Genomic DNA, 14397 nt, shown 5'->3' with positions numbered 1-14397 from the left:
CAGTTTTCAAACTTGATTCTGCCTCTCCTGCCCGCTGGGCCTGAAAGGAGCTGGGAGAATAAAGGGTGCAGCCCAGGCCTCTGGACAGGGTTCCTCTGCAAGACAACCCCCCCCCCCCNCNCCAGCTCAAAGAGATCAGGGCATCAATAGACGTCCCCAATCCAAACTGAGGAAAGACTAAGCCCTCCGAAGCCAAGACTAAGCTACAGGGTGCAGCAGCCTCAGGCCACCCACAAGCCTCTGAGGGGCTCAGTTCCCTCACAATCTCCGTCAACTGTTAGGCCTTCTTTCTTTCCTTCTAACCCTAATTCCAGTACAGCTGACCAGATACCCTCAAATTCCTAGTCTGGTTGTTAGCCCACTCAAGGTTCCTTGACCAACTAAGAACCTTCCAGACAAGAAAATGTTAACCCTTTCACAAAGCAAAGCCTATGGTCTTGAGACCAGGGGAAGAGGGAAAGGGGCAGCTGAAATTCCGACTCCGTGGTCCCACGGGTGCCTTTTCTATCCTCTCAGCCTGGCCAGGAAGAATGTCTCAGTTTGCTTTCTTTCTGGCTGAGGAAGGGCTCTGACTCCTTTAGACCAATACAATGATCACCCTCCCTGACCACCAACTCTAGCTAGAGCCCAGTTAGGCAGAAGAGGACAGAGTGAAGGGAACTCTGAAGCTATCCTCACATACATGACAACTCAGCCCGGGAGTGAGTTTTCAGGAGGACAAATGCAAGGCACTGTTTAACAATGAGTTATTTAAAAAAGGGGGGGTGAGCTACTTTTCTCATTCTCCACCCAAGAGTAAAATATAATTCTTATTTCTTACACTCCTACTTCCATTCCTCAGTCCTAAAGTTTTCTTAGGTACTGGCTAAGACCTTGTTCCTCATCTTTTATTTGCTCTCCTTGATAAATAGAACACCATGCCTCAGCTGTCCCCACCGCATTATCATACACATCTCAGGGTTATCATACACATCTCAGGGATTTATGCTACCATTGCTTTGGAAAGGAAAAAAAAATCACTGAAACTATCCAGGAAATGAAGAACTCCATGTTAGGGAAGAAAGAGAGAAGGCGTTACAGCTGGTTCTTTGAAAACTCAAAGTTCTGCTTTCACCAAAGAGTTGATAAATAGATAAACAAACAAACAAATAAATAACATCATAACAAAGATAACTAAAAAGAAAATCGACCATTCTTGCATGAAACCATGTAGCTGAGTGTGTAACTGATCGGTCGCTCTCAGGGAGGATGTCACAGGCCTAGAGAAGTCAGAGGAGCTGGGAGTATAGCTTAGTGAGAAAGTATTTGTACAGCATATCCAAGGTCCTGGGTTCCAGAGAGAGAAACAGAGACAGACAGACAGACAGACAGACAGACAGACAGACAGACAGACAGACAGACAGAGACAGAGAGACAGGAGAGTCAGAGAGACAGAGACAGAGAATAGTTGACATGGGGAACCAGGGATGCAGCCTGGAAAGAGTGACAGAAAGTTTAAGTGCAGCAGGATGAAAATCTACAACACAAAAAGACCTACATGAGCAGAGGACTTTGCTTGCTGAACTGGTGAAACTGGAGCTGGGGATGGGAGTGGGCAGCTTGTGGAGCTGAGGAAGCTGTGCTTGGGCCCTGTGGACAGCTAACTTCCAGAGCTGCTTTTCAGAGAAGCAATAGAGTCAGGGAGTAGAACTGGGTCTTAGAGGGCTTCGGGCAATCAGTGCGTGTCAGTCACGAATAGCTGCAGTGTGGCACGGAAGACCAGAAAAAGAGCAGAACTCTGTTCAAACCTCTTGGTTCTGTGCAACCTGGGACTATTTACTGCCTTCTTGGAGATAAGCAGGGGTGAACATCCCTGCCACTCAGGGGCCTGTGGGTTAAATGAAACATATCAATCACGTATAGAAGGAAAGCTCTTTGAAAACGGAGGAACACCGGAAGAAGCCTCATGGCTATTATTCTGCCCAAACTGCAGTCCCCATGACCATAGAGTCTTTCTTTGGAAGGTAGGGGCTTTTGCCTGATCATACCCTTAATCCAGCTACAGCCAGACTCTTAAGGAGAGATGGAGCATCTTCCCTGGATTTCCTGTGTCAGCTATCACCCCTGACCCTCTCTGAGCACATGAGGAGTTACTCCCTGCATCTTCATCTTTCTACCAAATAGCCTGATCTGAACTCTGCCTGTCCACTGCTCGAGAATGTCAATGAGAGTCTAGGATCTAGGTCCAGGAAGGGAGGGCAGGGTGCAAGGGCTGAGGCTGAACTACAGTGAGCAAAGCATGTCGAATCTTTCCTTCCCCATTTTTAACTGACGCTTGCTAGAGTATGGAAGAGAGGGATGAGAGCTAACCAAAAGGATGTATTAGAATCTGAGCTTTGGAGGACTCGCGATGTACAAGACTCTCCCCATCCTTCGCCCTCAAGACCATCTTTAACTTTTTGATTACTTGTAACAGGGTCTCCTTATGTAGCCCAGGCTGGTCTTGAACTGGAAACTTTTGGCCTCAGCCCTCCCCCCTCCCTCCCGAATGCTGCCAGACATGGTTTCAACATTCTTTACAAATCTGTTTCCCAGCCTGATCCATTCTAGTCACCACTGCAAGGCCACAAAGCTGTCAGTTTTATATGTCATCTGCTTGTAAGTCCCCGGGCTTGCAGTAATGCTTCTTGGTGAGGATCTGGGAAGGCAGTCCAGGAATAGGACAGCAATGGGCTGGCCACGGCCTGTCTTCCTTAAGACTGGGGCCAGGTGTGCATATGCACGTGGCGTGCTTTATGAAATAGGATGCAAAATCAATTAGAGGTCTTAAAATTAAACTGGGGGTGGGGGGGAGCTAGGGATGTGCCTCCGGTAGCTAAGTGGTAGTAGACTGTTCGCCTTGCGTGTGCAAGGGGCCTGGTTCAATCCCCAGTACATGGAAATGAACAGGCAGGTTACATAAAATCAAGCTAGAGATCTCAAAGATTCTTCATATTAGTTGCTGCCGTTTCACCCTGCCTCTATTTTCATATATATATATATATTTCCCTATATAGCCCAAGACCAAGCTGGATTTAAGCTCTTGTTCTTCCTGCCTCAGCCTCCTGGGTGCTAGGATTATAGGCATGCATCACCACACCCTGAATGGAGGAGAACAGCCAAGAACAGTAATGTAACAGAAAATTCCAGAACAGTCTAGCCTTGACTGCACTAAATCTGAATCAGCAATCTTGTCTCATCATGACTCCTCAACTGAAGCCCTTCTTCCCTGCTGGACTCTTGTGGCCCACATTAAGCCTCTGATCAAATGAGGCTCTGCATTGCCCTTTAAATACTCCCAACAGTTGTGGGCTGTTTAGAAGACCCTGACCGTTCTCTTTCTCCTCAACCCTTATATCAATGATGTACCTGCATTCTCTGAGCCCCTCAACACCTCTTTATATGGGCTCCTGTATCTGATCTCCCACAACCTGAGAGTAAGATCTATAAGCTCCATTTTTTTATCCTAAATTCTGTTTGCCTCCCTAGACTGTGAGAAAGTTAAAGTTAGTGGATTTCAGTCCCTGGGGACGCCTCTTCGCACACATATAACGCCTTATCAAAGAAGGAAGCAAGGGATGCGCACCAAGTAGCATGTATAATTGCTTCTCTGATCCCCAATTCACTCCCTCTGAAAACATGAATACATCAAATCCTGCCTCCACCTGAGGTGCGGGGGTTTCATCCCGAAGCTGTGAGCACACATCTGTTCTCCGCTGCACACATCTGTTCTCCGCTACACACATCTGTTCTCCGCTGCACACATCTGTTCTCCGCTGCACACATCTGTTCTCCGCTGCACACATCTGTTCTCCGCTGCACACATCTGTTCTCCGCTGCACATATCTGTTCTCCGCTGCACACTGCAGTTCAGCAGACCGGGGTCTGGGCACTGTGTACCTGCAGTGAAGAAGGATGTATCCTTCCCAGGGTTTCGCTTCAGCCTCAGAATGCGCGATGGCACTGCACTTGCTCAGGACCTTGGTTTTCACCTGTTCCCAGTTTACTGTTTCGCTAAGCAGAGCCACAGATCACAATTCTGGTTCCGCCTCTCTCCCTCCTCATCCACTGCCTCCGAGATGAAGATTTCTCCCATTCCTTCCCTGCTCATTCCTCCTGCTTCAGGCACTGATGTTTCAATTTGTCTTGGATTCTGCCTGTGGCCCTGATCTACTCCTCTGGACTGTAACCAGGTTCCATGAGAGTTGCCTTCCTCTCGTGAGCTTTCATTCCTTGGGAACCACAGCCTCCTCCTCCTTGGTGTGACTTCTTTAGCCTATAGTCTGTGCCTTGCCCTTAATGTCTTGTGAATATTGTGTTCTTGCTTGTCCATAATAGAACTTTTGTACTTTGAAATCAAAACATACCTGAAGGTCTTCTATTTCCCCTAGGCCTGAGCTAGCCACCATAATGCCATTGAAGTGTGAACCTCCCATCCTGAGCACAGTGTGGCAGAAAGAGTAGGGGAGGCCAGACAAACCCTCTGGGAGCTAGATACATCATCAGTTATCTCTTGGGTATGTCCGGCCCTGCCAGCATCACCCAGTCCCGCAGCTTCCACACTGCTATTTATCCCTAACTATCCACTGAGTGAGATGACTTCCCTGGCCCCTGGCCCAACTCCCCAGCTTCCTGACCTCTCCCAGTTTGGGGGAGCTTAATCCTCAGCCAGCCTGTCTCCAACTCAGATAACAACTTGGCGCCCCCAGCCTTTGCCTGACCAGCCCACCCGGACATGAGGCTGCCTGCCTGAGTTCTGTGCCCTCGATTTCTTCTCTTCATATCCCAGCCTTAGTGTGCACGTCTCTCTGTAGTGTCACAGAGAGCCCTTCCCACCCCTCATCCTGTAGTTCAGAACTCGGTCAAGAGTCAGAAGGCCTCAGTCTCTGATCCCCAGAGTGGCTCCCTGCTTGCACTCCTTAGCCCGCTCTGCTGTTTTCTTATTCTGTGTGCTCCCAGTTCAGGACAGTATGCCACACCACTCACTGAAGCGCAGTATCTCACCAGTACCCACAAGGACTTTTTTATTGTGACACAGAGACTGGAGAGGTGATCCACCCAAGCAAAGATAAGTTCTTAGCCTCCATTCTAGCTCAGTGGCTGATTCAGTGCTCAGCTCCTAGAAGGAACCAGAAAGCATTATGATTTTTATTTTTATATAAGCTATACGTTATTTGAACCTTATAACCAAACTGGCCAATTGTGATGGTGCTTGCTAGTAGGCAAATGCTAAAGAGGATGAGACAGGAAAACCAAGAGACAGGAGGCAGCCCAAGCTATACTTTGGAGCAAGGGATGTAGCTCAGTCTGCAGAGTGCTTGCCTAAAGTGAATTAAGCCTCGGATTCGATCCCCAACACCACATAAACTGGTTATGGTGGTAGGACATGCCTTTAATCCCAGCTCTTGGGGCACGAATGGGGTAGAAACAGGAGGACCAGAGGTTCGGGGCTATCCTTAGCTATAGGTGAGGCCTCGTGCTATGTGAGACTCTATCTCAAATAAATATAAATAAACAAATAATCTAGTGATGAAGGCAGAGTCGTGGGCACACATCTGCAATCCCCGCACCTGGCAGGAAGGTCAGAAGTTGGAAGGCATCTTGTGCAGCAGCAGTAACCCATCTGAAGGAGAAAGGAAAGAAGCCGAAGGCATGGCGACAGGCAGAGAAGGGGTTATGATCTCACTCTTAATGATGAAACTTGTACTATGCTCAAAAGAAAGTAACTTGCCAAGGACACACAGATAGCAAGATGGGGGTTATCAGAACCCGAACCTGGATCTTTTGACTCCAAACCTGATTCCTTTGGCCCATAAGGGGTCACCTCCCCACCTGATCCCCTTGCCCCAGCCCCAGCCTTCTCACTCGTGCCTCCTTTTCACTCAGCCAAGCAGCCTCTCTAGCCAAGAGCCACTAAGTGAGAAACATTGTTCCCTGCTCCTGTGGCCTCCTCCTCCCCCACACAGAGTTCTGAACTCCTGGGACTGAGGGAGCTGAGGTTCAGAGGGGCCAGGGAGGGGGAGGGAGAGGGGGAGGGGAATGGCTAGCTCCAAAACAGCCCAGGCAGCTGTCCCTGTCAGAGAGAGACAGAAGAGACTGTATGACCGCGTGTGTCTGTCTGCCTGGATGTGGGAGCGCATGTGTGTGTGTGTGTGTGTGTGTGTGTGTGTGTGTGTGTGTGTGCCTCTAGCTTCAGGTCCAAGTGCTCGCTGTGTCTAAGTGGGGGCCTGAGTGTCTCTGCACACATGTCGTCTGTCCCTGGGAGCGCACAGCTTGAACTCTGCCTGTCACTTGTTCTGGCTGCTACCCTCTGCCCAGGCCTCCTTCTACTGAAATAGAGGATGAAATCAATCAGCAGGTATGGAATGCCAGGGGAAGGGGAGCTTGGAAAACCGAAAGTCTGCTGCCAGGACACACTGGAAGGATGGACGGCAACAGAGGGACATAGCTTTTCCTGAGGGCAAACCTCACTGTCCCCTTGGCCGGTTCTGTGTTGCTTCTGTGGCTCCTGGAAAAGTCAGGAGCGTGGTTTGAATTTCAAGGTCATCTGGAGTCTGAAGGAAGGGCGGGCTGCAGAGCGCCTCAATTTCCAGAGCTAACTTCCTCCCACATCTCCCCAGAAAATTTGAAGCCGTGCTGGTCCCGCTGTCACAGTTCCTTGCAAGGCCATCTCCACTCCAGGGGACCATTGTTGGGCCTAGGTTTTCCAACACCAAGCCTCCAACTCCTGCCCTGAGACCTGGAAAGGGAAATAACTGAGTGCCTCCATCCTTGGCCCAACTCCTCTCCTTCCCTACTGGGTTCCCTCCTGTCTTACCTCTCTAGCCCCAGGAAGAGTCCAAGAACAAGACCCAACTGCCAGTGGAAAGAGCAAGAATTCTGTTCGAACCCTGTCCTACTGTCAGCTTGGCTTGAGTTAGGGCTGTGTTCTCAGAGCTGGTTGAAGAAGGTATTACCATGTACAAACACAGGCCATTGTCCAGCCTCACATCCTTCAGAAATGTTCTTAATAAATTTGGATCCGCCAAGAGATGCGCATCTCAATCGATCTGGGCTAATTCACCAAAGTAATACCATAATGTCCCTGTTAATGGGGAGGGGGTGTTGGAGACAGAGACACCCCCACCTAGCTCTCTCCTTCTGCCCCTAGTTTCTGCTTTCGGCCCAAGAGGCTCCTGGAGTCAAGAGACCCATTCCTGTCCCTTTCCTTTCCTCCCATGCGAGGTCTTGTGAATGTCACCCAGAAAGGGGACCAACCAAGGGGAAACTCAACAAGGACCCAGGCAGGCTCCTTCAGAAAGTCAGGCTAGGTCTGAGACAGGAGTCCTGGCAAGAAGCGGGGTGTGTGTGTGTGTGTGTGTGTGTGTGTGTGTGTGTGTGTGTTGGGGAAACTGTAAAGGAATCCATACATACTGCCTGGAATGGGGTGATGGCCAGGCGTGAGGTACAGGGAGGGATGGCTGGTGACTGGTAAGAGGTGAGACACGTTTTGGACACGCAAAGGAACAGAAGGCGCTTATGTGCCTTGTGGCTTTCTTTTCTTCTTTCTTGGTTTTTTTTTTTTCAATTTTCATATTTTTAAAAAAATTTATTTCTATGGCTGTTTTACCTCTGTGGAGATGAGGTGAGGGAACTGGGTCCCCTGGAACTGGAATTACTGATGGTGATGGCTATGAGCTACCGTATAGATGCTAGAAATCCAACCTGGATCCTCTGCAAGAGCAAGTGCTTTAAACCAGGGAGCCATCTCCCCAGCTTGGTTTTGATATGAAACTGCTTATTCAAGCAAATCATTTATTAAGAAAGTATAAATAACTCGAACAAGCAGACCCGTCCTACTGTGGAAGCAGACCTGAGGAGATCCAAACTGGAGCTCTAGTAAAATCCCTGAGAGGACTTCAACAGAGGGCTCCAAGGAACACAACTTGGAAAAGCCTCTTTAGGAGCCCACAGATTTAACTCAGGTCCTAACTGTACAAGTACTTTAAGCCGAGTTGCTTTGGGTCTCAGGTTCCACCTGTGAAATGGGTGGGCCGGGCTAACCATCCCTAACCTCGAGGTCTGAAATCTGAATTCTCTGAAATCCAAAAGCTGAGGTGAGGGTACATCCAGTTTGGATTTTTTTTTTTAATTATCTTGTTTTGTTTATGCATATAGGTATTTTATCTGCATGCATGCCTACACACCAAAAGAGGGCATCAGACCCCATGGGACTACAGTTATAGATGGTTATGGGCCACCATGTGGATGCTGGGAATTGAACTCAGGACCTCTGGAAGAGCAACCAGTGCTCTTAACCGCTGAGCCATCTCTCCAGCCTACAGTTTTGGAGCTTTTGGATTAGAGATGCTCTACTGGAAATCTAAACACATATTCTTTGGGTATATATGTGCAGGTTTTGTGTGTGAAGGTGCACATGCAGAGATGGATGGAGGCCAGAGGTTAACATCTGGAGTCTTCCTCAATCATTCTGTCTCTTGGGGTTTTTGTTTTATTTTGTTTTTGGTTTGTTGTGTTGTTTTGAGGCAGAGTTTCTTGTTGAATGTGGAGCTGGCCAGTTCAGCTTGACTGGCTGGCCCGGGGTCCTCCTGTTTCTATCTCCCCAGTGCTGGGGTTACAGGGTGGTGCTTTGTGGATGCTAGAATAAACCAGACTCAAGTCCTTATGCTTGTATGACAAGTACTTTACCAGCTGAATCACCGCTTGCCTTTTGAGGTAGAGTCTCATGTAGCTAAGGTTGGCCTTAAACTCTAGGTCTGCCTTCTAAGGGTACTAGAATTACAGATCTACATTACCACACCTGGCTCTAAACAAATATTGTATTTTTTGAAAAAGAAAAAAGAAAAAGCTGTTAAAGCCGGGATAGTAGTGGCAGTGGCAATGCACAAATGCCTTTAATGCCAGCACGGGTGACAGAGGCAGGCAGCTCTCTAAGCTGGAAGCCAGCCTGGTCTACAGAATGAGTTCCAGGACAGCCAGGGCTACATAGAGAGAAACTGTCTAGAAAAACCAGATAGATAGATAGATAGATAGATAGATAGATAGATAGATAGATAGATAGATAGATAATAGACAGACAGATAGACAGACAGGCATGGTAACCCAAGCCTGTAATTCCAGCATTCAAAGGTGGGGGCAGCAAGGAAGATCAAAAATTAAGGCTAGCCTGAGCTACATGAGACCCTGCCTCAAACAAACAAAATGGAGTAGCCATGGCACTAGGCATAGGTCCAACAGTTAATGAGTCTATCGTACATGTGCATACATAAAACCTCTCAGTGTATACCTTTTTCTCACTGGGCTTCTTTCTCAACTCTTCCCCCCCCCTCAGTGTATGGGTGTTTTTCCCTGCATATATGTTTGTTCACCAGAGTGCCTAGTCCCTGGGGGGCTGGGGAGCGGGGCAGAAGATGGCTTTGGATCCTCTGGAACTGGAGATTCAGACAGTTGTGAGCAGCCAGTCATGTGGGTGCTGGGAATTGAAGAAGTACCCTCTGGAAGAGCAGCCGTGCCTTTAACCGCTGAGCCACCCTGCCCCACTCTATTCTATAGTACACCATTTTTGTCAGTGGAAAGGAAAAGAGGCAAGAATGTTATGAGGAAACCCTATTAGGAGCCTGATAAATCGATGGTTTGTTGGCTGTTGTTTGTTTTTGTTGCTTGTTTAAGACAGTGTGTCTCCCCGTGTGACCTTGGTTGACCTGGTACACACTGTAGGGTGAAGATCGAACTCATGGACGATCTTCCTGTTTCTGCCTCTTGAGTACTAGGATCACAGGCACGCACCCACGTCAGGGTATCCATAAGCCCCTGATCTTTACTTCTATTAACCTGACACATGTCTTCTCTTTCCTCTACTAGAGCCCTCCCTCCATGGAGTTTGGGCTGCTTGGTGAAGCAGAGGCTCGAAGCCCTGCGCTGTCTTTGTCGGACGCAGGCACTCCACACCCTCCGCTTCCAGAACATGGCTGCAAGGGGCAGGAGCACAGTGGTGAGCGCGCCCCCTTCTGGGGGTGGAGGAGAAAACAGTTTAGCCTTGATACGGGGTGGGAGCTAGAGTGACAACCTGAGTGGGAGCCAGCCAGGGGCTGAGGAATTCCTTGAGGTCCCTGAACCAGAGACTCCGCACAGGCCCTAGCGCCCTATGACCTGCCACATTCTGGCCCCCAGACTCGGAGAAGGCCTCGGCCTCACTGCCCGGGGGCTCCCCGGAGGACGGCTCTCTGAAGAAGAAGCAGCGGCGGCAGCGCACGCACTTCACCAGCCAGCAGCTGCAGGAGCTGGAGGCCACCTTCCAGAGGAATCGCTACCCTGACATGAGCACGCGCGAAGAGATCGCGGTGTGGACCAACCTCACTGAGGCCCGCGTGCGGGTATGGCCCCACCTGCGCGCACCTCGCTCTCCTGCCCCCACCCCAAGTAGCTGGTGACTCTGCGGGGCGGGTGCACGTCGGGCCCAGTTCCCTCCCCAGGATCCCCACCCTCTTGCTGCCTTGCCTGCCACCCCCATCACTCGATTCCTCGGCTGGGACCAAGGCTCACCTTCCCTTCATCTCTCTTTGATCCCGAGCTGCTCCCCCAGACCCTGCGGCCCCTGGCTTCTCTTCTCTGGCCCCCAGGCTCGGTTCGCTCCTCCCTTCCAGCCCTCATCCACCATCCACCTCTGATCTTCCCCGTCGGGGCTCGATCCTACTGTGGGTGGCCCAGTCCCCAGCCACTCCGCCTCCTGACAGCCTTTCTCCGATACCCGCAGGTGTGGTTCAAGAACCGGCGTGCCAAGTGGCGGAAGCGGGAGCGCAGCCAGCAGGCGGAGCTGTGCAAGGGTGGCTTCGCAGCCCCGCTCGGGGGCTTGGTGCCACCCTACGAGGAGGTGTACCCGGGCTACTCGTACGGCAACTGGCCGCCCAAGGCGCTCGCCCCGCCACTCGCCGCCAAGACCTTCCCGTTCGCCTTCAACTCGGTCAACGTGGGGCCTCTGGCTTCACAGCCTGTCTTCTCACCGCCCAGCTCCATCGCCGCCTCCATGGTGCCCTCGGCCGCCGCTGCCCCGGGCACCGTACCAGGTCCCGGAGCCTTGCAGGGCCTGGGCGGGGCACCCCCCGGGCTGGCTCCAGCCGCCGTGTCCTCCGGGGCAGTGTCCTGCCCTTACGCCTCGGCCGCCGCAGCCGCCGCTGCAGCCGCCTCCTCCCCCTATGTATACCGGGACCCGTGTAACTCGAGCCTGGCTAGCCTGCGGCTCAAAGCCAAGCAGCACGCCTCCTTCAGCTACCCCGCCGTGCCCGGGCCGCCGCCGGCCGCTAACCTTAGCCCCTGCCAGTACGCCGTGGAACGGCCGGTGTGAACCGCAGGTCTGTGGATCCATCCCCGAGGGCGGGGCAGTAATTCACAGCCTCTCCGGACAGGGGTCGCCTAGACTGGCTTGCCCTCGTCCCAGGGTCTGAAAGGGGTGCCAGAGCACCCGGGAAGAGGCGGCGGGCTCCGAAGAGGGCCTTTTCCCCTCACAGCCCCCGAGGGGTGGTCTGACCCCTATGCGGAGACCGCTCCCCTGGGACTAAGGCCAGGAACAGGGACCAGCTCCCCCAGGGCCAATTCACCCTTGGCTCACCCCGCCTTCTCCAGACTCCCCCTATCCCGTTTTCAAAGATCAATGAAATAAACGTGCGCGGACTGTCAAAGGCCTGATGATTCAGACGCGGTTGAGCCCTCCTTCCCTTCATCCTTCCCATTGTCCTAAAGGACAGCAGGATGTACAGGAGCGGAGTGAGCGTCCAGGCTTCTAGGGTTGCCGTCTCACTCCTTTCCTCCAGGAAGCAGGGTCTCCTGGAGTAAAGGAACAGGACGCTTGTGACCAGCTAGCTGACGGGGATCGTCCTCTGCTGGTGCTGCGACGCCACCTGGTGGTCTCAGCGAGGACAGCCGGTAGGTCTGGTTTCCGGTGTGTCCACGCAGCGATCTATTCTGCAGTTTAGCCTATGATTTTAGGACTTGTTTCTCACTGTTCCTTTCAGAGGCTTGGGTCTCTAACAGCAATAAACTTCTAGTCTGTAACAGACATTTATTAAGTGCCTACCAGGCCTAGGATTCTTATTGAGTGTTTGTGTGTGCCTCTATTCTTCCACACACCCTCAGGCTCCCCACCTGCAGGTCACTCCTCCTACCACAGAGTCAGTCCACGCTCCCCTCCAAGTCCACAAATGCTCAAGATCATGTTGACCTCTTTAAAAAATAGAGCAAGAAGAGAAAGATTTCTAAATATAAATATAAATAACTCAATTTCAAGGACCTCAGTCCTATCTCCTTCCTAGGGCTTGGTTTTCCTTCACATTAAAGATAGAAACATCAAAGTACCAAACCTATACACCCCTATCCCAAGGGTGACATTTCTTGGTTGTCATAGCTTCCTGCAACTTTGAGGGTACATATCCCATGGGGGAAACCATACAGGGAGGTACCCTAATCATTCTCCCACACCTAACCCTTAGTGCCACGGAGGAACAGCTGAGGCTCCATCTTTCTTTCCAACTCTCATTGGCTCTTGGACGCAGCTTTGCCCTTGGGCCTGAGGTAGGCTCGGTGGAAGAAGTGAGCGAATAGGATGAAATAGGTTCCATAGAGCATAAAGGACCAGAAGAAGTGTTCCGTTGTTGTGTGGCATCCTTTCTCCTGCCTCCAGATGTAATTCAGTATGCCAAAGATGGTGCCCAGAACCATCTGCAGGATCTGCAGGCTGGTGATGACCATGGGGAGAAGGTGGGGATGCTTCACCTTGGCAGCCTTCATCGTGTAGTAGGTGTACATGACAGAATGGACGCCAAAGTTCATGGTCATGAACCAGCCACCTGAAGGCACTTTGTTCTTGTAGCCAAAGCTTGTGAACAGTAGCACTGTGCTGTGGTGGTACCAGTGGACAAAGATGAGTGGACGCTTACGCAGGATGATGAAGGCCGTGTCTCCTGAGAAATGAGGGGTCATAGCTGTCATGCCACCCAGGGCTGGTACCACCCCCTCCCTGGGGTGTGTGAACACATCAGGGAATCTCAGAGTGTGTGTGTGGGGGGGTATATCTCACTAAGACCCAGGATTAGGGAAGGGACTCTTCATGTGATGGGTAAGGGAAGAGCACTGGGGAAGAATTCAAGTCACTGGGCACCGGAGACAAAGCCCCTGCACTCACCCAGTTCAACAATTTTGCTGAGAAGAAAAAGCAAGGACCAGAATCTGACTACGGCGTCATCCGTGTAGATGGCAAAGCACACAGTTTGCTTGAGGCCCCCTGTAAACAGCACTGTTCCCATAAACTTCCACATCCTCAGTGTACCCAGGATGCTGAAGTGAGACAGTGCACAGAGGCATAAAGGGATTAGGGAATGCCCAGGCATGAACCTGACCCAACCACATCCACATCGGAAGCAACTCTCTATCACCTCCTCACCCCTCCAAGGGGAGTGTGGCTACAGCTTTTGAGCTCCGGGGGGGGGGGCAATCTGGTAGATCTAACAAGTATCCTCCATGAGATATGGGTTAAGAAAAAGCCAGTCAATGCAGGGGGAGAAGTGAAAGTCAAAGTGAAGCACAGAGTGGGATGCCAGTCAGAGTGGGATGCCAGTCAGGAGAAAAGAGTGGCAAGAAACAGAAGGGCGTGGTAAGGAGAGGCTGGAGAACTTGTCGATTCTCTTCCATTGCTTTGAAAGAGCAGTTTGGGAACTGGGATATTTAAGGCTAGACAATTTTGTCGGCCATATAAATTTCCCGAGCACAAGAGGAATGGGGTAGAGCCTAGCATCTGTATTCCCAGAACTCAGGAGACTGAGGCAGGACGGTTGTGGTATTTGAGGCTAGCCTGGGTTACATAGTGGGCTATTAGAGCAGTCTGGGGTGCAGACTGAGAGCCCATCTTTATTTTAAAGAGGGATGGAACAGAACAGAGACTAAAGGAGAAAACCCAGGAACGACGGAAAAGAAGCCGATGTGGCTGAGGATTTGAGAAACCCTCAGGATAAAATGGAGATGCGAGGACTAAAGAACAGGCAGAGCATGGGTGGGGGACTACCTTACCTGAATATTGCCAGGAAGAAGGACCAGAGGATGAGCGGCCTCTGCAAGCTGAAGCCCGTCCGCGTTCTCATGTAGGTCTGGCCAACAACGATGAGCAACAGATAGACGACCACTATGAGAAATGAGCTTACCCTGGAGGGCAGAAAGCAGATGGATTCACAGTAGGCGTTGTTTAAAAGAATGCCCACTCCGGCTGGTGAGATGGCTCAGTGGGTAAGAGCACCCGACTACTCTTCCGAAGGTCCAGAGTTCAAATCCCAGCAACCACATGGTGGCTCATAACCATCCATAACAAGATCTGACTCCCTCTTCTGGAGTGTCTGA

General features: G+C 51.1%; 2 protein-coding genes across 2 annotated transcripts in view; one reads left to right on the top strand and one right to left on the bottom strand.

The window, feature by feature from the left end:
* Window positions 1-9885: 9885 nt before the first annotated feature.
* Window positions 9886-11689, top strand: Pitx3 (paired like homeodomain 3). The gene is made up of 3 exons (XM_021205088.1): window positions 9886-10009; window positions 10189-10391; window positions 10772-11689. Exons 1-3 carry the CDS (start codon window positions 9892-9894, stop codon window positions 11357-11359), a joined length of 909 nt encoding a protein of 302 aa, XP_021060747.1. The 5' UTR covers window positions 9886-9891; the 3' UTR covers window positions 11360-11689.
* Window positions 11690-12058: 369 nt separating this feature from the next.
* Window positions 12059-14397, bottom strand: part of Elovl3 (ELOVL fatty acid elongase 3) — a 43542-nt gene continuing 41203 nt past the window's right edge. Inside the window, exons 2-4 of the mRNA XM_021216814.1 lie at window positions 14074-14205; window positions 13193-13344; window positions 12059-12971 (exon numbers count right to left, since the gene is read on the bottom strand). Of these exons, the coding sequence (XP_021072473.1) occupies window positions 12544-12971; window positions 13193-13344; window positions 14074-14205 (712 nt within the window). The 3' untranslated portion in view covers window positions 12059-12543. The remainder of the gene's footprint in view (window positions 12972-13192; window positions 13345-14073; window positions 14206-14397) is intronic.

This window comes from Mus pahari, chromosome 1, assembly GCF_900095145.1.
Source record: "Mus pahari chromosome 1, PAHARI_EIJ_v1.1, whole genome shotgun sequence".
In the NCBI taxonomy this organism is placed as follows: domain Eukaryota; kingdom Metazoa; phylum Chordata; class Mammalia; order Rodentia; family Muridae; genus Mus; species Mus pahari.
The sequence above is the reverse complement of the archived record's forward strand: the minus strand, read 5'-3'. Positions and strand labels throughout refer to the sequence as shown.